Genomic DNA, 25,974 nt, shown 5'->3' with positions numbered 1-25,974 from the left:
AAGTTGTAAGACGAAAACTCAGATAACTCCCAGACCGGACAACGCCGTGGTAACGACCTATCAATCACAAGGTAGCCACGCCCTAAAGCATCCCCTGCTTTATGGTCTATTTGACTCTAAATGGGACCATTATTACTAAATGAACATCATGCTGTATTGAAGAAGACTTGAAACTAGTGATTGAGACCATAAACTCATGTTTACAATGTTTACTGAGGTAATAAATCAAGTGAGAAGTAGGCTCATTTTCTCATAGACTTCTATACAATCAGACTTCTTTTTGCAACCAGAGGAGTCGCCCCCTGCTGGCTATTAGAAAGAATACAAGTTTAAGGCACTTCAGCATTGGCTTCACATTTCAGACCCCGGAGGTTGCCCACTGATTTAATCTGACCAAAGAGGGTAAAGTTTCAAATTTTCATCTGAAATAACTCATTTTGCTGGCAGATTTGATCAGTTATTGTTATCTCCATGAGTTGGTCAAACTTCTAAATGAAACTTGGCTAATAAACTCACTTTCCTAGGCAGCACTCATAACATTATGCTAACTGAGCTGTCTCATCTACTGTGACATCTCAGATAGCTCAGTAGCCATATTTGAAATCTACTAATTTAACCCTTTAGGGAATGTCACATGAATGTCTTTAAGCTTATCAACGTATTATCTCTGCTTTCAACTACTTTTGAATAACAGGATGAATAGTTTTGAGTATAATTACTACAGCTATGCACACCACCAATGTAGTATATCATTTAAAGGCCCAATACCCCCACACAGACGTTCTTTCTTCTTCTGGCTGATTAGACCTCTGCTCAGGTTGACGTTGGGTGGATCTGTGCTGGAATATGCCCATTTTACAGCGGACATTGTGACATGTCACAGTAGCAAAAGCACAAGTGTATTCAATAACATTAATGATGGCTGCATTCCACTTAGGGGAGGTCCTGGTATTGTGCATGCTGTCTCACTGGAATAGCTTACTGGGTGACTTACTGTTATCAGTTTTCACCTGTACTTTTCCTACTATGACAAGTCAAAATAGGCTTGTTCGAGATGAGCCAGGCCTGCGCAATCGCCGCACAATGCATGCCGGTTAGATTTGTGTCCGACTTGCTCTGACATCATGCACACGTGGGCAACAATAACCTCACAAGATCAAGGCGGCTGCAGTTTTCTAGAGCCAGGCACCGCAGTTGCTCTCCACCAACTGCAAGACCCATGCATGATGGGAAACGGCTGGCTGTTGCCTGATCAAAGAGCTGATTTTGAGCTCAGTTTTGAAAAAAAACACCAGAAAAAATCCTAACTTTCTGTGTAATTGTAATATTTAACGCTAGATTGCAGGCTATTAGTCTCATGTTGTGCAATGAAAATTTTATCTGTTAACAAATACATCTTGTGTGATTGATAATAAAAAATAGAAGGTCATTTATAGAGCACTTATCAAAATGAGTGTTTCTTACAATGAACTTTACAAGGCAGTCATAAAAAGAATAAAGGATAGAATACAACGAGGTGCAATTACTTCTGTGACTTCCTGTAAATTCTTTGAAGGCTGCTGGCAACTGTCCAACTCGACTGCATCTTTTTGTCACCGCCCCCCTGCGACGCAGTTCATCTCAAACAAGCCTACTGTTTGTTGTGAAAAAGGTCCATTACCTGAGGTCACCAAAGTTCATGAACCATTGAGAAAAAGATAAAGATGTGGCCTCTCCTTAGGATGACCAGATCCTAACAAACCAAACGTGGGACAAAGTATGTTTGTGTGGGACAATGTGGGACACATTACCAAGGCTGAGAGGCAGACCGCAATTTTGAAATAATGTCTATCTAACTTAAATAAAATACATTTCTATTCTGCCCCTTAGCTCGTAACATCTTACGCTTTGCCCGAATGCATCCATAGATAGCTTGTGACTTTGTGGTGACTCGCAATTTTCTCTGTTGGGCATAGCGTAGCAAAGACGGTGAAATGTCAAACCTGCACTTGACCCACATGTTCGCAGTTTGACAGCAAACACAGCGCCGTGATGACAGCCTTCCCTGTTTTCTTCACAGCCATTGGATAAAAGTCAGATTTTAAAAAAGCGTCTGTCCTGCAGTGGATTGACTTTTGAAAAGTAGAGACAATGAAAATGTGGGACATCGTCTCAATATGTGAGACGTGGGACAAGGATAAAAATGCTGTGCAGTCCCTCGTAAAGCACAAACACCTGGTCACCCTACCTCTCCTATGCTAACAAAACTAATAGGAGGGTCAGACTAGCACAGTCTGTACCCTCCACACAGTTCACAATAAGTGAAAACGCCTGTATGGGCAGACCATAGGTGTGTACAGCCTTTAATGGGGAGGGGTAGCCGTCATGGATGTTGCTTTGTGGCCCTGTACGGGGGAATACATACGTGTGTGTCTATATTTCAACATATATGTACTCACCCGTTGGACCCGTGTTTAGCACATGCATAAGAGATGCCATTTTGTTCATTTTCACCCCTGCCCCTTAGAGAGTCTGAGCTGCCGTTGGAGACCTAACTGCTCTTTGACAAGACACATCTTTTATGTTACAACTGGCTGCCAAAGGATAAAGACAAAGAAAACAACAACAACAACCAGCACAGATCTCACAGAGGTGGCCTTCAGCTTCATTGAGCTTCTAGTCTGACTGAAAACTAGACTTTTACATTGCAATTAATGTGGGTTTTTAGTAAGGAATCGTGATCATTCATTCAATAAGATAAAGGTGTATACCTGCGACCTAAATTTGCCCCCTGATGCTAATGTCTCTCCTGTAATAAGGTGTTACATTAAGATCACAATTTATTCTTGGTTGGATTGATTTTGACCTCAAGAAAGAGTTAGCGATCTATTCCTGTAGTCAGTTCTAACGTAATCTCCTCCAGTATGACTCCACTCTGTTGAGGCTGATTATTTTCAAACCCAAAACAATCTGGGAAGTGAATCCAAAAAACCAAAGCTATTGATTTTCTGGAGGAAGAATATCATTGGATATTGTTAAAAAAAAAAAATCAATGCTACTCCTGTAATGAACAGACCCCGACTGTCATCTCATACAGTCTAAAGCTGCTTGCACACAGTAGACATGATTTCACAATGCTGTGAGAAATCTTAAGAGGCTAAGAGATCACTGCCCCTGGCGGCAGTCTCTTGGGATGTCCAAGCACTGATTCAGAATACCAATTATATTGTATTGCCTTGTAAACCAACACATACAGTGTTGTCAGGATGAAACCTCCTCTACTGATGGAGGGATCAATGATACAGCCACAGAATCTCCACAACCATCCATTGTCTTCCTGATTACTGGCTGAGGAAGGATTGGTCAGCTAATCAGAAACTGTATGCTTTGATGTGTGTTGGCTAGTAATAGGCTCATTCTAAGGTAACAAAAACACAATGATTCTTATTTTCAGGCGATTATACACTAAGGAAAACATACTTGTTAATATTATATACCATTTCTGCCAATAGATCCCCCTAAATGAACTTTCGCTAAGTCCCTCCCCTCGAACGCAGACTGGCCAATCAAAGCATAGCATCAGCCAGCTTCGACAGGGTCCGGCTGCTCCATAGACTCTCATGCAATCCTTTCAGATTTTCTTCATTTTCAGGCTGGTTTTGTGGATTTCGAGCTAGTCAGGGTTAAAACGTTGGGTAGTAGTGATACTCGTTATACCCAGAGAGGTTGGAAAGAGATACGTTAGCACTATGCTACACTAGATACTGAAGGTATACTGAATGTATACACATGCTGCTTTTGCTTTGTAATGATTGTAACAGTGAATAATAACCTACCCGGCTTTAAAGGAGCAGTGTTGTCCCTTAATTTCATTGTCCACTGTCTCAATCGCCAGGTGATGGTGGTTCACTTTTACACCGTGATCTGCAGCTTCTATCTACATCTTTTTAACCTGTTATGCAGGGGGTGGGTTAGTGACAGTGTGGGCTCCATGGTAGCAGCGGGGGGCGGGGCTTAGTGAAGAGTCAATTGTTACATACTGTTCCTTTAATATGATTCTGTGTATTGAACATACTTACAGGTGGGTTTCCTCCACATTAGAGACAATTTCACCAGTAAGGACCATTCAAACTGACATTTATATCTGTTGAGGACATCTCACACACACAAAAATAGACATTTCGTTTTCGATACTAATTTAAGAAACGTGTCATAAATCACACTTCGGAAAAAACAATCCGCCACTTGCTCTTATTTTTAATTCCTCACAAAAATGAGTACGCAAGCTGAGGACCCCCAATGGCTCCACAGGTTTTTTAACATGTTTTCTGTGTGTTCATACTCCACAATGCCTGTTAGAATTTGTACCAAAATGTCTTGATCACAGTCTCACCCCCTGCTGAGACACATAGCCTGCCAACTTCCTGACTAATGAGTCCATCTCTCTCTGTGATGGTGAAGCACTTCAGCTTGTATACACACACAGATATTCTACCACTGGGCTGATAATGTCTAGTCTATAATGAACATTGTCACTCAAGCACATATAACTTTTAGATAGACAGACGTATAGATAAATAGATAGATAGATAGATAGATAGATAGATATGGTGATGGTAGTACATTTTGTGAATCCACTGGACATAAAGGTAGTGAAGCGAGCATCCTGCCAGATGCCCCAGTATGGTGTTTATTATTATAGGCTATTATACTTGATATACACTCACATCAGCAGCTCTCATTTCCAAAATCCGTCGCACCTGTCAACTAATTGCGCATGAGGAGGGTTCAATATCGGCCTACATGTAGCATGACAACACAAACAAGGTATGAAACGTCCACTTGTCATTCTATTATTATTATTATGATGGGGGATAAAGCTCGCTTACCTGTCATAACTCCACCTACTGTAAGACATGCTCCTGTTGCTGCTGACTCCATCCATGTCTCCGGCTTGACTGGTACTGGACTGGACGGTGAGACGGATGGACAAATGGACGCGTAGACCGGCTCCTCTCTCTCTCTCTCTGTCTCTGTCTCTCTCTCTCTCTCTCTCTCTCTCTCTCTCTCTCCGTCCTCACTGAACCGAGCCAAACACGGACTAAAGGAGTCTCCGTTAGAGTAAATGAGCAAAGAGAGGAGGCTGTGTGCAGAGCCTCTCCTCTCCTCTCCTCTCCTCTCTGTATGTATGGATGTTTGTATGGATGGATGGGCTATACCACCACAGAGAGGGGAGCGCGAGCTGTCAGCTCGAGGTGCACGCTCCGATGCTGGTTTATTTCCTTCACGCGGACTCCCACTGATTGATTGATTGATTATGAGCCCTACTGACTGACTGACTGTGTGCTGCGTGTCGATAGCCACAGACTTCAGTAAACAGGTCCTATCAATAGATGAAACTGATTTCTTTAGTTTGATTGTTGGCATCTCTTAAAGGTCCCATATCGTGCTCATTTTCAGGTTCATACTTGTATTTTGTGTTTCTACTAAAACATGTTTACATGCTTTAATGTTACAAAAAACATTTATTTTCCTCACACTGTCTGCCTGAATATACCTGTATTTACCCTCTGTTATAAACGCTCCGTTTTAGGGCATTTTGACGGAATTGCAACAGAATTGCATTGCTAGGCAACAGCTTGGGTCCATGTGTACTTCCTGTCAGCTGATGACATTCACATACACTGCAACCAGGAAATAAACTGTGACACATTTAGAATGTTTACGTTTAAAATTGTGTAAAGGGTCTAAATATTGTATATTTGTGACATCATGAATGGGCAGAAATCCTGAACGCAGAGTTTCTGAATACGGGCTGTGTGTATTTCCTTGTGGATTGAGTGTTTCGATACTTTCACAGTATTTATATAGGACTTAAACCTGCTTTATAATAAAAAAAACATGAAAATCTCACTTTTTTTTATAATATGGGACCTTTAAAGCAGCAGTGGGTATAGAATTGGAGAATATGATTAAAAAAAAGTTATTTTTATAAAACGGTCACTATATCCTGACAGTAATAATAATAATAATAATAGCTTGGATTTATATAGCGCCTTTCATGAAACCCAAGGACGCTTAACAAAGACATAACTAAATACAACAAATGTAACAGTAGCTAGAGGCCATAGGCCTTGGTGAAGAGGTGGGTTTTGAGGAGTCTTTTGAAGGTGTCCAGAGATGGTGCGTTGCGGAGCTCTATGGGGAGAGAGTTCCAAAGTGTGGGGGCTGTCACACTGAAGGCTCTGTCCCCAAAAGTTTGCATTCTTGTGTGAGGGATGGAGAGCTGACCCGTGCCTGAGGATCTAAGGTTCCGGGGCTGTGTGTATGGGTGGAGGAGGTCAGATAAATACTGAGGAGCCAGGGCATTGAGGGATTTGTAGGTGAGGAGGAGGATTTTGTAGGTGATGCGGGACTTGACCGGGAGCCAGTGGAGGTGGATGAGGGTGGGGGTGATGTGCTGCCAGGGCTTGGTGCGGGTGAGAACCCTGGCAGCCGAGTTTTGCACATACTGGAGCCTGTCCAGGGCTTTGCTGGGAACCCCGGACAGAACTCCATTGCAATAGTCTAAACGGGAGGTGACGAAAGCGTGGATGAGGGTTTCTGCCACAGAGTCAGAGAGTGATTGCCGGAGACGTGAGATGTTTTTGAGGTGGAAGAAGGCGGATTTGGTGATGAACCTGATATGAGACTGGAATGATAGTGTTGGGTCCAGGATGACACCCAGGTTGCGGACTTCCGAGGATGGGGAGAAGGAACAGCCGTCAACGTCCAGGTGGAGATCTCCAACCTTCCGGAGCAGGGCCTTGGGAGCCACAACCATGAGCTCGGTTTTGTTGCTGTTGAGTTTTAGGAAGTTAGATGACATCCAGATTTTTATTGCATGTAGGCAGTTTACAAGTGACTGTGGGGGTAGCTGGGTGGATGGTTTGGTGCTGAGATATAGTTGTGTGTCGTCAGCATATGAATGAAAGCTGAGACCATGGTGGCGGATGATCTGACCAAGGGGGAGCATGTAGATGGTGAAGAGGAGGGGTCCCAGCACAGAGCCTTGAGGTACGCCATGGTTGACTGGGGCCGGGGTGGAACTGGAGTCTCTGATGGTGACAAACTGTTTTCTGTTTGTGAGGTAGGACTGAAACCAGGAGAGAGCTGAACCGGTGAGGCCAAGGTAGTCAGATAGGCGGGTGAGGAGGATAGTGTGGGAGACTGTGTCGAAGGCAGCTGAAAGGTCCAGGAGGACGAGGATGCTGATGTGACCAGAATCTGCAGCGATGAGGAGGTCATTTGTGATTTTGATGAGGGTGGTCTCTGTGCTGTGGTGTGGTCTGAAGCCAGATTGAAACGTTTCGTAGAGCTCATGGTTGGCCATATGTTGATGGAGTTGGGCGGCCACTGCTCTTTCCAGAATTTTGTTCAGGAAAGGAAGGTTGGAGATCGGTCGGTAGTTGTTGCTGTCATCCCGGTTCAGACCTGGCTTTTTGAGGATGGGAGTGACTGATGCCATCTTGAGGCTGTCGGGTACAAGACCAGATGCCAAGGAGGAGTTGATGATGTTCACCATAATGGGGCACAGGGCAGGTAGGCACGCCTTGACCAAGGCTGTGGGCATGGGGTCCAGAGAACAGGTGGAGGCTTTGGCCTTAGTGACCAACTTTGCGACCTGAGGAGCACATACAGGGGAGAAGAAGGAGAGGGAGCACTGAGGCAGGCGAACATCCAAGGGAGCCACGCCCAGTGGCTGAGGTGTGTGTGGAGGGAGGTGGGCAGGCACCAGGAGCTGCTGATGGATGGACTCGACTTTGTCCTGGAAAAAGTCCAGGAACTTAGTGCAGAGGTCGGGGGCACCTGAGGGGAGGGGTGGGTCGAGGGGGCGAAGGAGCCGGTTGATGGTGGAGAACAGCAGTCTGGGGTGGTTTTGTTGGTTGGTAATGAGGGTGGAGTAGTACTGTGTTTTGGCCTGGGAGAGAGCTACTTTGTAGGCCCTCACATGCTCTTTATAAGCCTCAAGGTGGACAGTGAGGCCAGATCTTTTGTAGCGCCTCTCCAGTTGACGGCCGGTGGACTTCTGGGTGCGGAGTTCAGTGGTGAACCAGGGGGCGGGACGGGTATAGGAGACAGTCCAGGTTTTGAGGGGGGCAAGGGAGTCAAGGCTGCCGGATAAAGTGGCGTTGTAGTGGGCAACCAGCCCATCAGCAGAGCTGTCGTGTGGATCTGAGGCCAGATGGGTCGCTATCAGGTCGTTCAGAGCTGGTGTACTCACCGTCTTGATGTTCCTGTACTGGATGGTACGTTTTGTGCGCTGCCTGGGCAGGGTGACAGGAACAGTGCAGAGAACAGCGAGATGGTCTGAAACCGCGAGGTCCAGGCACTGCAGATGGGAGGGAGTTGTGCCAGTGGAGCACACCAGATCCAGCGTGTGGCCTTTAGTGTGGGTGGGACTTTTAACGTGCTGTGTAAAGTTGAAACAGTCCAACAGTGACAGGAATTCAGTGGCAAACGAGCAGCTGGTGGAGTCCACATGAATATTAAAGTCACCAAGCAGGAGTGTAGATGGAGACATGGAGCAGACAGAGGTGAGAAGCTCAGACAGCTCAGACATGAAGGTGGTGGAGGCTTTAGGGGGGCGGTAGATGAGGACAACCTGGAGCTGTGTAGACCCAACCAGGGAGAAAATGACACACTCAAACGAGGTGACATTGGGTACTGGGAGGTCTTTGACCAGGATGTCAGCTCGATGTATAACAGCCAGCCCGCCGCCACGACCCATGGAGCGAGGCTTTTGTATGTAGACATATCCAGGGGGAGTGGCTTGATTAAGCGCCATGATTTTGCCAAGTCTCTGTTAGACAGATAAAGTCAATTTTCCTGTCAGTGATAATATCATGGATGAGTAGAGCTTTATTGTTGATTGAGCGAGCATTCTGCAGCATAAATGTTGCACTGTTGTTAATGAATGCTGGGGCAGGCGGTGTGGAGGGAACGACACTGTCAACACAGACCAGGGACCTCAGATTGTTCACGGTGCACACGTGTGGTTTGTTGTGATGACGTCGTAGCTGCGTGTTGGAGCGCCTGTCAGACAGTACTGAGGGAATACTATGAACAGCGTAAACAAACTTGCACCTGGAGGCTGTATGGACATAACGGGGGCGACGTAGGAGTCCGAGGGATTTAATGTCAGCGATGCAGTTTGGAATGAAGTGACAAAAGAGGTCCAGGAGTTGCGTTGTTGAGTATTTGATGAACACCATGTTTGCAGCAGTGGAGCGCCGGCTAAATCCTGGAGCCGCAATCCGTGGAGGAGGCTCCCAGCCTCGGACCGCAGCAGCCGCAGGGAATGTAGCCAGAACAGCAGCAGCAAACAGTGTAGCCAGAACACAAGGTGGATAGTCCTGGAGTCGTGGCATGGAGATGTCCAAACGTGAGCAGCGGAGTGACGTTGGATAATCCACAGTAAATTGATAGCGCCGCTTGGTCGGCGGAGCTAACAGCTGATCACTGGAGAAGGCGAGCACACAGAGCCAAATGTGCACAGTCTTCTGACAGTTAGCAGCACCAGACAGTGAAGTGTAAATACAACTTATAGTGATAACTTATTCCTACATGCAGTGAATGTAGGCACAGATTTAAACAAAAAGCGAAGTTTTGCTACGGAACTGAGAAGCGGCGACAAACACGCGTCCTCTCAATCCGAAATCTCTCTACTCTCTCTACTCTCTCTACTCTGAGTTGATCAGAAAGGCTGGCTCAGTGAGTGCATGAGACAGGTCATCTGAAAGAAATCATGTGCCTCTGTGTCCTCCGGTGCTCCTAATGGCATCTGTAAGATTTCACAGACCGGAGGAAAACAACCAATCAGAGCCGAGCTGGAGCCTGCCGTCTCTGAGCAGCTCTCAATCAAGTAGGGAATACATACACAATTATATTTATTTTATAGTTGTGTATGTATTCCCTACCTCATATTTTATGGAACAATTTGCTATTGTTGCTGCTATATTTATAATGTTTATAATGATGATTACATTTTACCTCATTATTGTTATTCATTCAATTGATTGATGATCGATTGTCTATTATACAGGGATGAGAGAGTAACAAACAGGAACAAAGACTCTCACTGCCACGTCAATGTGTATGTGATCAATAAACTAAACTTAATCAGCTGTCAATCAAACTCAAAATCAAGGCGGAGCAAACTTTCTCATTTTACAGCTAAACAGTACACTACAAGATGTTTCTGAACACATCTGAGGTGAGAAATAGGCATTACAGTAACAGAATATTGATTTGTATTTGATCAGCGCTGCCTAGTTTGACCATTTGATTGGAGTTTGCGAGTGATTGACAGCTGCCTCCGTTGAATGAACAGCCAATCGATTTTTTTAAAGCCTGAAAACAGAGCCATGAGGAGGTGCAGAAGTGTAGTTATATCTCAGAACACTTGAATTACAATATGCTGAAAGGTTATTATGGAACTTTTGCCCAATGATGCCAAAAAGATTCTGCCTAATGCAAGTTTAATGCAAATTGGAAGAGGCCCAATTTTTCACAGGATCAGGCTCACACACAGCTCAATGCTTATATCGCAGTGGTTCTCAACCTAAAATGATATACAGTACATTAGGTCAAAGACCCCCATTTGATAAGATTTGGCTTCAGGGATTTCCATCTGAAAAGATTTTGGTTGTTAGGTTATTAAAACCAGAATTTTATAGTTGTCAACTACAGTTGAGATAACCATGGTGGATGTGAAACCTATTATCAGAATAGTCACTCTTATGACCCTCACTCACATTGGGCTCACTTCTATAGTGAATTTAATTGTGAAAATAAACTATTCTCCACTGGCTTATTGCATGCAGGTTGATGCTCCTGCTTCTCTAAGATCACTAATTGGATGTCAGCCCATCTGTGATTTCGCGCAAACATGGAGGCGCTTTAGAACAACCTATCATTAGGTGAACCAATACGGAGAAGAAAAGGTGGAAATGAGGGCAAAGGCCATGCAGGAAATCCTCTTGAGCTGCCGTTTCAATACTCTGTGAATCTGCTATCTAATATCTCTCATTAAGCCAACAAAGAGCTGTGGAGGTCCTTCAGCCTTTCTATACTTACCTCATATCCTCTCGTCTATAGCCTATCATGTTCTGCTGGAGGACAGCTTAATTACACTACAACATGTTCTCCTTCCATGTTATTTTTTTCAAAGGAGTAAATATCACATCACTATGATTTACTATACAAGACCAAAATCACTATAGCAGGTAACACATGCAGCTGAATTGTGACTTTAATGGCTCTTTAATATTTAATCTTTCATTTAGATTCTCTCTTTGCACATGCAAGTGCTAGCTAGGATGCTACGTACTCTCAGGACATGAGACCAATGAGCAAACCAATTACTGTCAGTATTAGTGCAGTATAATCACAGGCAATATTTAATTGTACAAAAGGTGCAAATGCACACGGTCCTCTCTCTAAAGCGCTTTCTAAAGCCAATCACAAATGATTCACAGCAGCTCTGGAGAGGAAAGAGAGGATTACTGTAGAAATGACATACATTGTGAGGGATAACTGCGATATTACTCAGAAAAATGATGCCCTACAGTATGTAATGTGTTTACTGAACCATCGGAGTGAGTTCTTTAGATTTACTACTAATGGTTTGATTGGGATGAAAACTATGTGAATCTTATGGTGTGGATCTTATGCACCTCTAAACACACAATGAGGGAGTATCTTTTGGAAGAATGGTGTTCATTCCCTCAGTAGAGACTTCAGGAGATTTAGCCTCGCTATCAATCCAATTCATTCAAGGGGCTTATTGGCATGGGAAACACACGTTTACATTATCAAAGCAACTGTGAACTAAAAACAAAAATCTTGTCCTCTCTCTAGGTTACATGGTGGAGAGGAGGTCGTGTTGCTCTGGCTCTATCTGTTTGGCGTGGAGAGGAGGTTGTGTTGCTCTGGCTGGATCTGTTTGGCGTGGAGAGGAGGTTGTGTTGCTCTGGCTCTATCTGTTTGGCGTGGAGAGGAGGTCGTGTTGCTCTGACTCTATCTGTTTGGCGTGGAGAGGAGGTTGTGTTGCTCTGGCTGGATCTGTTTGGCCTGGAGAGGAGGTCGTGTTGCTCTGGCTGGATCTGTTTGGAGTGGAGAGGAGGTTGTGTTGCTCTGGCTGGATCTGTTTGGCGACGCCTGGAAGCTGCTTGACATCTCCTGGATCCATCTCTTCACATATGTTCACATTATATGTATAAATTTGTTGTCATATGGATTGTCTGTGTTGTATTTTCATTATGTTGTTACTCTGTAAACACATCTGTCTGTCCTCTGATCCCTCCTCTGTTGCTCTTCCTGAGGTTTCTTCCATTTTTTCCCTGTTAAGTTTTTTTTGGGGGGAGTTTTTCCTTATCCGATGAGAGGGTCGTACTGCAAAGGACAGTGGGTAACGTGTCCTGTACAGATTGTGAAGATTTGTGATATTGGGCTATACAAATAAAACTGAATTGACTTATAGAAGCTATGCCAAGGAGCACTGAAACTGCTCATGATGGCTCATCACCTTACTGAAACTCTCGTGTTGCATGTTTGTCTTTTAGTTTATCGCCCACATATACATGTCTCCATGTTATGTATTTTATATTTTAACCCCCAGTGGTTTAAGCATTTAATAACAATTCCTTAGTCAAAACAAGCCCCTTGTGGTCAAATATGTGTATGCATCTATGTGTCTATAATCAGACCACATATATAGTTTCATATTGTCTACTTTTGCTCTCAGTGGCTCTAATTTGGAAGAAGCAGCACGTAGTTTGAGGGTCTGGTCTAGATGAATAGAATTAACAGCAGAAAATGTACTATTATATTGCCTCCCACAATGTATATTTCTCCCATACAGTCGACAGATGCTGTGGCAGCACAATTCAACAATAGGCTAAAAGTCTGTTGGGAATTCAGGGATTCCAATAAATGTGGTCCCAAAAGAAAAAAGAAAACCGATAGAAACATGCAGTTTATGAAAGTAGATCAATGTAGATCTGGACTAAGAGGGATTGTACCAACGGGACTGTAAAGATATTGATGCTACTGCAACACCAGTTAGAGTCATGCTGTGAATAATAATGGTCTCACTGACACAAGGCTCTGTATCTGTGCTATCTTTTTGAGTCTAAAAGAAAGATCCTCTACCCCATCTGGCTCAATGACAGATTTTATTTTAGCACCAAAAGCTAGACACAGGGCAAAAGACACTGATATGGAAGAAAACAAAAACAGTATGATTTGGATGCACACTAGGATTTGCAATAAGCTGGGAAGTAGGTGTTTCAAATCTCAGTGATTATAATAATAGGTTCATGTGGTTTTAAGCTCCTATATGTAAAGACCAGAATCATTTCTAAGACCCTCTCCCACCTCGCCTCAAACATAAATATATTCTCCATCACTAAGCAAGAAATAACATTCTTGGTCACATCTGGGTAAAGAATCCAATTTAGTAAATTTGGGCCAACAGTCATCTTCAGTTTCAAATAAGAGAATTAAATATCCCTCTTTACATATATACACAGCCATGCTGTGAACGTGTAGTCACTTATAAACATATAAAAATACTTGTCAACTAGTTTGATAAGAAAATAATGTATAAAAGTAGAGTAGAAACATTTAATCAAGTCCATTACTTCCATCATCTGATTTTCTTGTTGTTTTATATTACAAGATGATGACATGAAAAACAAACTGCGGTACTTCATTTATAAGCCCGAACAGAAGTACAGGAGTGGAACGGGAAGGCAGAACAGTGTGGTGGTGATGATAGCTCCACAGGCGTCAGGTCCGCTGAGTTCATGTCCCATTGGCTGTTTTACGATGATGCTTCTTCCACTTGTCCTGGTTTTCCAAGCGATAGATCATCGGGGGGGGAAAGTAATGTAACAGAATAATTGAAGGACACAAAACAAATACATTGCCACTGTGTTATTGGAATGATATAACAGGTATTTGATCTAAATGTTTGACAGAAAAGATGCATTACATCGGAATGATCTGAACTGAAAGCCTCTTGATTTGCAACAAAAATGGATTTGATTACTGTCAAAAGTTGAATAAAGAGCGTACAGTGTTTTGATCTGAAATCATGTTAGTCGTCAAAGATACACAATGTGCTACCAATAAAATCATCTACTGCTTCTTAGAAATCTGAAACAATGTCCAATTTTGACTGAACCGCCACCTTCGAGGGAAGAAATTCAGACAAATTTGCTACTTTCGGTACAATGAGGAGATGGCGTCGGATAAAAATGCTTCAATCTATAAGACTTTAAAAAAAAAAAATCAAATACAGTAGACACTCCATATTTGGCAATTGAGATGAAAGCAGAAACCACAGACGAAGAAGAAGTAGAAGAAGAAGAATCCACTGCAGGATGCCAGAAAGTTCTATCATTGTAGCTTTAAGGGCTCGCTAGGCTTTATATTTATATACATACTTATATATTCACTTTCATATATGTAAAACCAAACTCAACCTCACACACTGTACTGTGGTGATTTAATAGATCATTAGAAGTACACTTTGAAAATCACAACAAATGTCACATATGTACAGTAGCAGATTAGCACATGGGAGTAAAGGTGGATATGGCACGACATACACAAAGCTTCATAATCTCTCTGCTCTGGTCAGACACCGGAAACTAAAGAAACATTCTGGAGATATATATATATATATATTTATATATATATATAGTTTTCATTCAATCTCGGTAGCAAGTACAAATGTCACTACAAGGCAAGAGAAGTCCTTCAGAGTACAAAACATTAATTTGTCAGGCTGATTCAGAAGGCAATGTTTAGTGTTGGGACTCTCTCGTGTGACTTAGATTACGGCTGAAGGTAGAGTGGTGTTAAAATTTGGCATTGTCAGTTGTCCATAGTGATGTCCCGGGGACAGCAGCTCCTGGTCAGAGTATCTCAGAAAAGGCTGTCTGAAGTCATGCACGTGGAGAAGGCAGCGGTCAGTCATCCACTGAGGATGTGATGTTAGGCAGAGTGGGTGGGGGGGTATAGCTGCATGAGTTACAGTGATTAAGGCCGACTCAGACGATCACACAATGGCAGCCGCTCTTGTCTTTCTCTTTTCTCGTAGGCTCTGGCGACGGGGGGCATTCCTGTTCTTGGAATTTCCTGGGAGTTGGGAGAGAGCAAAACTATCATGAAACACTGATACTTCTGTGATCTCACTTTTTCTTAGACCCGTTTTTGTCTTTTTTAGGGGTGTACAGGGGATCTTTAGGGGGAGATAGCAGGTCAACAGTAGATGTCACATAGAAGCACTGTGTGTCAAGTTGTTCTAGGCATAAATCAAAAATAATAAGTTAGAGTAAAACTGACTAATCTATTGTGAGGAATGTGTGCTGTACTTTGTTAGGTTTGTGACCATATTCTCAATTTAATTTGTTATTTATTTATTTATTTTTTATTTATTTTCTTACTTTATTTTTTTTTCATTACAAATATATACCCTTTAAACATCATGTTTAGCTATTTACTTTCAATTAAGATTAGGTTCATAATAATTTAAATAATATTTTTTGTATTATTATTGTTTTATACACTGCCATATGTTAAATTTGGGGGAAAGTTCTGTGTTGTATGTACAATGTGTTAAATGTATAAAATCAATAAACATATGTTTAAAAAAAATGTATTCATTAATTCATTCAATAAATTAAATAGTGAATGTGTATAATGGCTGAGAACATTATATTAGAAGATGGTCATTCCCATGCTCTATTATGTCTCATAAGTTGTTGCAGCAATTTTTTGGGTTGATGCCATTTATTAGATTTTGTGCTAAATTTAACCATTTTTTACTACTCGAGAATTGATAAAAAATCCTCAATAGTCCCTCCAAAATACCACATTAAGACACCAAGACCTTGAGGAACACCATAGAAAAAGCCATGCTGTGATTTGATATAAAAAACTTTTGACATTTGGAGATTTCTGCAAGAATCTAATTTTTTGGCGATTGGATGGCGAGCACTTCTGTTCTTCTTATTGTCAATGTAGCTAGGAAAGGAAACATCTATAACACTTCAATTTAACTGTAAGTATAAGATTTCACTTCAGGTGTAATATATGATTTAAATTAGTTCAGACTTTTTGATTCTCACAAATCATCACTCTGGTCACATGAGATTGGCACGGGTTACCATGGTTACACCTCTCCAACTGGTAAGGAGGCTCTCAGAAAGTGACGACGTATATTACTGCTTAGTGCATCCAAAAAGATACATACTACTGTTTATTCACTAAAGTATGTTGAACGATAGTACACATGTTAAGTATGTAGTGCATAGTATGTGATTTTGGATGCAGCCACAGTCTTGTAGAGGCAGATCAGATGAGTTTTTAAGTTTGATTCTTGCTTATTTAGTCATTATTTTCCTAAATAATATTTTATCACTCATCAATATTTATTGGTTAGCTGGCGGTAGAGAAATGACGGTGAAAGAGGGAGGAGAAATGCAACAAAGGTCCCTGGTCGGACGTGAACCAGGAGCGTTGTGATTCATGGTCATCCACTTAATCCCTAATCCCATCAGGGCGCCACCAGGACACCCTGAGTCATGAATATTTAATGTAAAGAACCTTCACTGCATTCTGCATTATTAACAGTTATTACAGGAGTGCCTGAATGTTCATCTTTATAGTCACTGTTACACCTTTGAGTCACTGAAAGATCCACATGAGGACAATATGTAGAAGTTGCCTACCTGATTACTCTAACCAGCTCGTGGAAAGCCTGGTCAACGTTCATACGGATTTTGGCTGAAGCCTCCATATATGTGACCTTCAGTTGTCTGGCCAGCTGCTGGCCCTCTTCCTGGGTTACCTGAGGCAGAAAGCAAGAAGAGAAAAATGACTGGCTGAATGTTGGATGTAAATTGAGATCAAAAGCATTTCAGACAATCTATCAACACAAAACACGTGTTTACATCTCTACCTGTAATCTTCTGACGGGGAGAGACGACGCAGTGTAGTAAAGTGGCAACAAATGTCATATTAATGTCAAATGGGACTGCAATGTTACAGTGTGAGCAAAGTGTGAAAAGTCCTTTCATCTAAGGCTTTCTATTGCAACTTATGTGACCATACAAAGAAAAAAGATAACAGCTGCTGGAACTGTGGCTCCTACTGGATTTTAATCTCAGCTCATCGATAAAATTTCATTTTCAGATGTGTGTAGATTATTCTTTTTTCAGCGTTGGCTTAATGCTCGATAGTCTATAGATGCACAATTACAAAATTCAGAATTGTCATGACCTAATGACCCCTTTTGTTGTACTTTGTTTGTACTAGGGATGCATGATATATATATTGGGCCAGATAAATATCGTCCGATTATGGGAAATATTATGTCTTATTCCAATAATAAAATTATAACCGAAAAATTATTGGCTGATAATACGAAGTCAAATTGCTTTCATTGACTTAAGTGCTATCTACAGTAGGTGAAGAGCACGCTGACTAGCGCCACACATGTTGTCACCAGTGTGGATGTTTTTCACAGTTTCAGAGGAAGACAACACAATTGCAATCCGTTTTTTGATGCACTTTACTAAAACAAATATATGAATATTTGAAGAGTCAGAACTGTTCTTTGTTTTTGTTGTTGTAACAACAGTGATGTCAGTTAGATTATGGTTATGAATTTATTTTTAAAATACAAAAATGTGAAATTATCGGTTATCTATTTGGTATCAGCCATGAAAAGCAGGTAATTATTGGTATTGTCAGAAAAAAAATCTATATCGTGCATCCCTAGTTTGTACTCTTCTAGTTATGAATTGTTTATATTATTGTGTTAACTAATAATCGCCGTAGGAACAAAGATTAACGGACCAAAACCAAGCAAATACTTTGTGCAGGTCACAAAGCTGTAGTATGTACTGTAATACTGCTGTAGTACTCAGTGAGTGCTACATACCATTAGTGCATATGACTTAGTATGTAGAAGTCAGTTTGTACTGCATACCACACATGTTCACAGTTTCACATCCAAGTGAAAGTGACCCTTAATAACACTGAAAGAAGAACTTTGTTATTTTCCAATTCAACTCCTTTTTTCAGCTAAAAATAAACTCAAACATGAAAGTATCAAATATGTATCTTACACTTTAATTTCCGACCTGACCAGGCTTTCTTCTGAGCCTTCATAATATTATCCACCATTATTTTTTCAATACCACAATCCTTCTCATTACATAGTGCACTGTGGGACAATATTGTCCTGCAACACCAGAAATTAAGCACATTTTGTATGCCCGTTTCAAAATTGTATTTCATTTTGTAATTTCTCAAGGGGACACTTAAATTAGTGTGTATGCATCTGGGACACTCTCTTTTTGAAACAGCTGTGAATGTAATCTGAACCTGAATAAAGCAAAAAGTAATTAGATCCAAAGCTAGACTATACTAAAACAAATAATAATAATAAAATAAATAAATATTACTACTACTACTATTACTACTACTAATAATAATAATAATAATAATAACAATAAGTAGTAGTTTATTTTGTATAACAAGAATACAAATTAATTAAAACAATAAAACAGTGAAAAACAATAAAAACAATCAATAAAACAGCTGTTAAAAACACAAATTTACAATACTAGGCAGTGTAAGGTGACACAAAGGTCAGTTTGAATAAGTGATATTTTAGCTGTTTTTTAAATGAGAAAATATGAAATACTGACCACCTTTTGGTTTACGGATTGTTCTGCCATGTTCGGTGGAAAATATTGATATAGGGGACGGTGTACAAATGTGTTTGTCAAATAGCATAAAGTTGAAATGGTAAATAAGTGTAATTATGTGTTATGGTTAGGCTTCTATTACAGAGCTACTATCAAGCTAATTAGGTCATGTGGTATCACAATTATCTGCATGTCTCATATAGATAGAGTAAATCACAAGTATCAACTCAAGCTAATTTTACAAGGCTTGAAATGCTGATTTCAGTGAATAAAACCCATTGGTAGTAATTAGCTGTATGTGGCTGTAAGGCTCATTTTCACCATAAGGGGGTGGTGTGGATTCACTGCAGGAAGTGACGAGCGACTGCATACCAACAGCCAGAAAATTCATCATTTCATCACACTCCCTTTTCTCTCCATCCATCCTCCCCTCCTGACACCACCATTTCTACAGCTTCTCTCTTAGTCTTTCACTCACATCCTGCTGTAGCTGCAGCTGCACCGCTCACTTCCACTTTCAAATATGCAAATGTGAATCCTCCAGACTGGTTGATATCATCTCTTCAGATGATCAAACAGGGTGTGTGTGTTTGTCAGTCAGTGGGTTCAGATCTCTGCAATCTGTTGGACTTACTTGTCTCTGTAGTTCCAGATCTGCTTTGTTTCCTACAAGGATCATGGGGAATTCATCTCTGTCTTTCACTCGGAGGATTTGTCTTTGGAATTTGTAGATTTCTTCAAAGCTGTAAAACACATCACATGGTGTTATGTGGTGTTTTCTGCACAAACAGGTCATATAATGTTTTTAAATGCATACATTCATCTAAAAATGCACACGCGCCCGACATCGCAATGTAGCTAAATGACCCACCCATGCACATAAACACACCCATCACCCAGAAGCTGGGGTCACCGCTGCTACTGTGGATCACACTGAAGGGTTGAATGTGTCAGCAAAGGGAAAAAAAAATCCAACCGCACTGTTACAGGAGCATAAAATGTGTTTGTCTGAGGTTCTGCTTTGTGCACTGACCTGACCGTTTGTCCCACTATAACATAAAGGCCATGAGCAAATAAAAATGTCAATCTGGGGGGAAAAAGGAGGCAGAAAGCAACCATAAACCCAGGACGGCATTCCAGCCACGAGCCCGCAGACAGCTTGGTGAGCACATAGTAAATCTGGAAAGACTTGACTAATATAAATGGAGGAAGGAAAGACTGTTTACAACATAAACATTGGGTGGGGGCAGGGGAATGCAGCTCACTGCACTGCTGGGCAGCGACACAAAGACAGGGAGGAGCAGACTGACACCAAGAAGAATACTATATAGTGTAATGTGAAAACTATTTAAAGGGTGACTTAAAGGGATAGTTTGGGTGTTTTGAAATGGGGTTGTATGAGGTACTAATCCATAGTCGGTGTATTACCTACAGTAGATGACGGTCGGCACGCCCCCAGTTTTGAGAAACAGACGGGAGTTAGCGCATGGAAGCAAAACAATGTACTGCTGTGGACGGGGCCGGCAACAAAACGTATTTTAGCCACCTAAAAGAAAGGCTCACCTAAACAAATCAGTATCTGTTTAAGTGTACGCTACAGTATAGAATATTTTCACCGGTTTATCTTGCCATGAGACAGCTATACAATCAATGGTTCTGACAGAGAACTGAAGCCTCTACCTATGCTCTCGCTAAAGCCACCAGACTCCATTGAAAAAGCAGTAATTTAACCTTCAGAACACGGGAGTTGCTGGTCTACCGCTGCCTCAATCTGTTAGTTTGTTTGTGCTATTGTGTGACTTTGGTGAAGCCGAACTAATCGACGTCACACAATAACACAAACTAACCCTGTGTTCTGCGAGGTAAAATTACAGGTTTTTTCAATGGAGTCTGGTGGTTTTGGCGTGAGCATAGATGGATACAACGGCTTCAGTTTCCTGGCTGAAAGCTGTCTGACGGCAAGGTAAACCGACAAAATATTCTAAATATAGCGTACACTTTAAATTACATTTTTTTTTTTTTAGGTGAGTCTTTCTTTTAGGTGGCTAAAATACGTTTTGCTGCCAGCCCCGTCCACAGCAGTACATTGCTTTGCCTCCATGTGTAACTCCTGTCTGCTTCTCCAAACAGGGGGCGTGCCGACCGTCATCTACTTTAGGTGCATGACTTTGACTCACCAGTGGCTCAGTGGGGTTTATAGGGTTAAAATGCTTATACATACTGAAATGAAAAAGTCCATCATGAAGGGTTCAAAAGCTATAAAATGATTGTCAAGCCCCTTAAGTTTTACATCTAACTATACTAGCCCACATACTATTGTTGAAACAGCACGTGGGCTTTAAAGAGGAAGCTAAGCTACACTAATATGTGAATTCAAGAGAACAGTGGGAGGGACGAATGTTGAGAACAAAAGAGAATGACAACAAGAACAACAGCCAGGGGGTCCGGAAGTACACGCAGCAACAAGTGAGAGTATCGGTGCAAGATTTATGGTTTTAGTAGAGCGAGAGGCGGAGGAGGAGAGAGAGAGAGAGTAAACAGAGATGTGCAAACAGAAAGACGGAGAGAGAAGTGAGCTCGTAGCTGTGAGTTTTCACATGACGAGAACTGTCACTCACCTTCCTCTGTCAGTGACTGAGAAGACGAGCAGGAAGCCCTCCCCAGTCCTCATGTATTGTTCTCTCATGGCTCCAAACTCTTCCTGTCCAGCCGTGTCGAGGACTAGAGACAAATCACACACACAAAGAAGAACTTGCAGCAAAATAGACTCAAATCCTTGAGTACAATATAATGCGAGAGAAACATACAAATAGACTATGTGTGTGTGTGTATTTACTCTGGTCATGTTTGTTCAGCAAAGTGCACTTACTGTCAAGCCTGGCCGCCCTTTCGTCAATCACACACTGCTTGGTATAAGAGTCTTCAATCGTGGGGTCATAGTCGGTGACAAAGTACGACTGCAGGAGAGAGAAAGAGACAGAAGAGAATGTGAATATGTCTGGAGTCTATACATTTAGGTCGGATTGAGACACAAGATGTGTACAAATCACATACTAACTGTACGCTGATGTTTGCAGTGAGTGCACAAGAAACCAACATGCTTCTATACAAAGGCAATCAAACTGCGACTTTAAAGTAACACTGCGACTTACACCTAAAGAGACAACAACAACTTTGTTTTTTTTTGTTTTCGAAGATGTTCCTGGAGCTTTTTTCTCTCGCTCCTCCATTTCCTTTGTGCATTGCACGTTAGGAGAATAAAGTCCACTACTTACTGACTGGCATGATCATACTTGCCAACTTTGAGGCCTCAAAAATAGGGAGGATTTCAAAAAAAAAAAGTGGGGGGTCTGTGGGTCTTCCCTCATAAAAAAGAGTTTCAGAGACTTTGTTTCGTGTATTCTGGTGACTTTTAAAGAATAAAAATAACAAAATGAGAAATACACTGCAACAGAACGTTTTGTTAAATAGGCCTACTTTGAATTCTCAGGAAAGAAAACTGAATAATTTGCCCCTATGATGTGAACTTGTGTGAATCTCTGGTATAAACTAGGCTAATATTCATCAGTTTTCATTCAATCAATATTTTTTTGCCCCTGCATATTCTCATACAACGATTCGTATGATGTCTTACGAAAAGTTATTCCTCATTTTTCGTGTGTTTTCCTACAAATGTCCAGCAACACGTCTATTTCCGCTCAAGTCTTTTCAAAATAAACTTTCGTCTTAACAGGGAACAACTCGGTTAGGTTTAGGAAACAAAACTACTTAGTTAGGTTTAGGAAAACATTGTGGTTTGGGTTAAAATAACACAGGAAGTGGCGTAACTTAAAGATAGAGTCGACGATATTGGAAAGCTAGCATAATTTGAAAGTAGCATCGCCTCAGGAGCTCCGTTTACACCCACCGACCGCCTCCCCTCGGGACTCCCACACACATGCACGAGCAACGCCGCATCGTAACTACTTCACAGACACAGAGCGGAGAGAGGACCTCAACTCAACAACGCTACCTCATGACAAGTAACCAGTGCTACTTTTGGTTGAATTTTCTCTTCCATTCTCCAGTAAACTTGCGGCGGCGACACACTTTGAGTTCAGGCTGGTGCACAATTACGTGGATTACATACAAATTGATTTCATGGTATAAATATGAATTACAGTGCAATACTTTTCATAGGCATAGCTACGAACGATGCATGAGAACAGCCTGATTTGGGACACAGGTACAGTGGCTCAAATCAGCTGGCTCCATAATGAATGGATATGAGAACAAACAGCCACTCTGTCCTTGTGTTTTTGGTTACAACAGCAGAGACGGCCTTAATGACCTCTACCTTTACAACCATACTGCAGACGGGAGGTAAACACACTGTCTGTAGACACTAAAATGTCATGTAAATATTCCCTCACACAACAACCACTACTCAGGCTCAGACAGCAGGCTGGTGTTCATGCTCATAACACATTTACAAGACGTCACACCACCACCACTCACTCCTGAAGGCTCTGATTCTTTCATTGTGGGGCCAATATCTGGTCTCCTAGTAACCTAAACTGGAAGGGTGGGGCCAGGGGGCAGGGAGCCGGGTGGAGGAGGAGGAGGAGGAGTCATGCATTTTTTACATTTTTCCCCATGTTTTGTAGTTCTCGCTCTCTTCGGGGACTAGTTAAGTGGTGACAGCTGAGGGGAGTGCTCGGGGAATGTCAAACCAACACCCTAAAAACACGGAGCGATCACGAGAACAGAAAGTCCAGACAAGATTCCCTGTTGTCCTAACAACAAGCCAAATTAAACTTTTACATTTACAGTTGTTTGTGTGTCGTTTCACACAGGTCGCATACTGCTTATTTGCTGTTATTGGGCAGACGGGGACACAAGAGAGAGCTTGCATTACATTTACTAAATGTCAACTCATCTGACTGAGTAACATAAAGACATCCGATACGGATCAGGAAAAAAGAAGCAGGTAAATCACTTCCTTCATTATGATTAGAGCCTGACTCATACATCTACATTTTATCGACCGATTTTAGCTCATTACTAGGGTAACGATCAATATGGAACGATGTATCGATTCAATGATCAACGATCTATTACCATCCTTGCAAAGTGAACACATCAATATAAATCGCCATTTTTAAGATGCGTCTTTATTTTGAAATTCCCATGGCAGGTCTGTTTCACCATTTCCATCCAAACGCACCTCCTTCCTAAATATTCAAACGGCGCTTAAACATGAGAAATGTGGCAACAGGAGGTCTATTTTTATTATTTTTGTTAAAAAGAATGTTTTTTTTAATTTAAATTCTATTTTTAATTTAAATGTCTTTAGGAGCTTGGTAATAAAATTGTCAAATCATCATTTTAGTTGCTTTTGTGAGTTGATATAAATGTAACTGACTGTGATGAATGGTCATATGACATCTCATATCAATCACAGGCCCCTGAATTGAATCAAATCAAAATCGTATCGTGGCAGACTTCGTGATATCAGCAAATATTGTATTTTTTCCCCCAAAGAATCGATGTAATATCATATTGTGATTTACACCCCTACTTATTACAGAGACATAGCCAGTATGGACTTATACTACAGTAGGTTGGCTGATAAATAACTGTAGTATTCAATTAATTTTTTTATAGCGTCAAATCATAACAGAAGTTATCTGGAGATGCTTTTCACATAGAGCAGGTGTAGATCGTACAGAAATGCCTCAGATATGTTTTGAGCTCATTTAGAAACTGTGTCGGCATTTAAGGCGTCAAGTGACGATTATTTTCATTATCGATTAATATGCCGATCCTTCTATCGATTAGTTGTTTTGTCAAAAAATACTTGTTCTGATATTCCTGCAGTCCAAGGTGATGGATTCAAATTGCTTTATTTGACCAAGAGTCCAAAATCTAAAACTAATTTTGATATGTGAATGTTTGTGAGTCCACCTTATTGTATATCATTTTCTTTCTTCTCACCTGCAGCTCTCTGCTGTGGCAGGAGATGCAGGTAATCTCTCCCTCTCACTCTCCTGTCGCTCTGCAGCATGCTGGCCTCTGTCACATCCACTCACCACTGTTCAATAATTCATCAGTATTACTGTGTATCCTAGAACATGCTTCACTGCACTGCACTGCCAGTGTGCCTTTCAGACGACCAGACGAAGACAGAAAGAGAGAGAGAGAAAAGCTGCTTGTGTTTCTTGCCCCTCCCACCACTAGTACCACCACTCTCCCAGCCGTTGCTTCAGCACGTGACCTCGGCTTCCCGTCAACCTCTTATTCCTATTCTGTCAACCTCGGGCAGCCGCATTGAGCACCGCACTCCTCCGGCTATCCCTCCCTCCCTTCACATGCATGGGTAGTGGAGCTGCATGGCGCTCTGTTCTGGCTGAGCTGATTCTCTCAGAGCCGTTTCCCGTGATAGATGAGGCTGTTTTGCAGCGCCAGCAGCACCAGAGCCAGCACTAACAGGGCCGTATAGCTCGGCCTGGTCGGGCAACGGGCTGGGTGAGGGAGTGCAACATGACTCAGGAGGACTACCAATAACTACTAGGTGACATAAGCCAGCCTGAGTCATGTCCAGTAATATGACCTATAAATCCTTATACCGGTATTACCCATGACTTCATCAGATGTAACAGGCTCCTCCAACAGAATGAATCAGGCTGTAAGAGTCGAGTAGAGCTGCCCCAAGGTTTTGGGGAACAATAGCACCAACAAGTTACTACTACGTCCACCACCTGCAACTAGGGCTGGGTATCAAACCGCAGTACTTTCTGACAACTGACCAAGGAGCAAAAAACTGTCCCAAATGTTAGGATTGAGTGCTTTGTTAGGTATCTTTATTTTTTTTACTTATTCTTTGATTGGATATTTCCTGATTGAAGTCATAAGTTCACTGCCCATTTTATACAATTATGTGGTAACACTTCATTTTACAGGTCCGCAAATTTCATGGTTATTAGGTGATAATTAGCAACCTAGTAACCTATTTGAAATTTCTTTGGAATTACTGCCAAATTACCCCAATATTTAACTCAAAATATATATAGAAAATTACTTTATTATAAACATTATTTAATAATTATATTCCTCTGGTAATTTATTTAAAACATTTAATAATATAATAATACATTTAATTTATTAACAAATAACTTCTTTGAAATTTAAAAAAAAATTCCCTGAATCATTACATTAGCTACCAGGTTACATTGACAGTTATTCA

General features: G+C 41.5%; 2 protein-coding genes across 3 annotated transcripts in view; both read right to left on the bottom strand.

Annotated features, from left to right (window-relative positions):
• tub (TUB bipartite transcription factor) overlaps positions 1-5,234 on the bottom strand; it is a 57,579-nt gene extending 52,345 nt beyond the window's left edge. The window contains exon 1 of one of the 2 annotated variants that reach the window (XM_074616774.1): positions 4,869-5,234. In XM_074616774.1, the coding sequence (XP_074472875.1) occupies positions 4,869-4,924 (56 nt within the window). In that variant the 5' untranslated portion in view covers positions 4,925-5,234. The remainder of the gene's footprint in view (positions 1-4,868) is intronic. The other variant, XM_074616786.1, reaches the window with a different exon arrangement.
• A 7,945-nt stretch (positions 5,235-13,179) lies between these two features.
• The window catches only part of rras2 (RAS related 2), a 40,692-nt gene continuing 27,897 nt past the window's right edge, over positions 13,180-25,974 (bottom strand). The window contains exons 2-6 of the mRNA XM_074616844.1: positions 21,619-21,706; positions 21,368-21,470; positions 19,384-19,492; positions 16,764-16,882; positions 13,180-15,168 (exon numbers count right to left, since the gene is read on the bottom strand). Of these exons, the coding sequence (XP_074472945.1) occupies positions 15,081-15,168; positions 16,764-16,882; positions 19,384-19,492; positions 21,368-21,470; positions 21,619-21,706 (507 nt within the window). The 3' untranslated portion in view covers positions 13,180-15,080. The remainder of the gene's footprint in view (positions 15,169-16,763; positions 16,883-19,383; positions 19,493-21,367; positions 21,471-21,618; positions 21,707-25,974) is intronic.

This window comes from Sebastes fasciatus, chromosome 2, assembly GCF_043250625.1.
Source record: "Sebastes fasciatus isolate fSebFas1 chromosome 2, fSebFas1.pri, whole genome shotgun sequence".
Lineage (NCBI taxonomy): Eukaryota > Metazoa > Chordata > Actinopteri > Perciformes > Sebastidae > Sebastes > Sebastes fasciatus.
The sequence above is the reverse complement of the archived record's forward strand: the minus strand, read 5'-3'. Positions and strand labels throughout refer to the sequence as shown.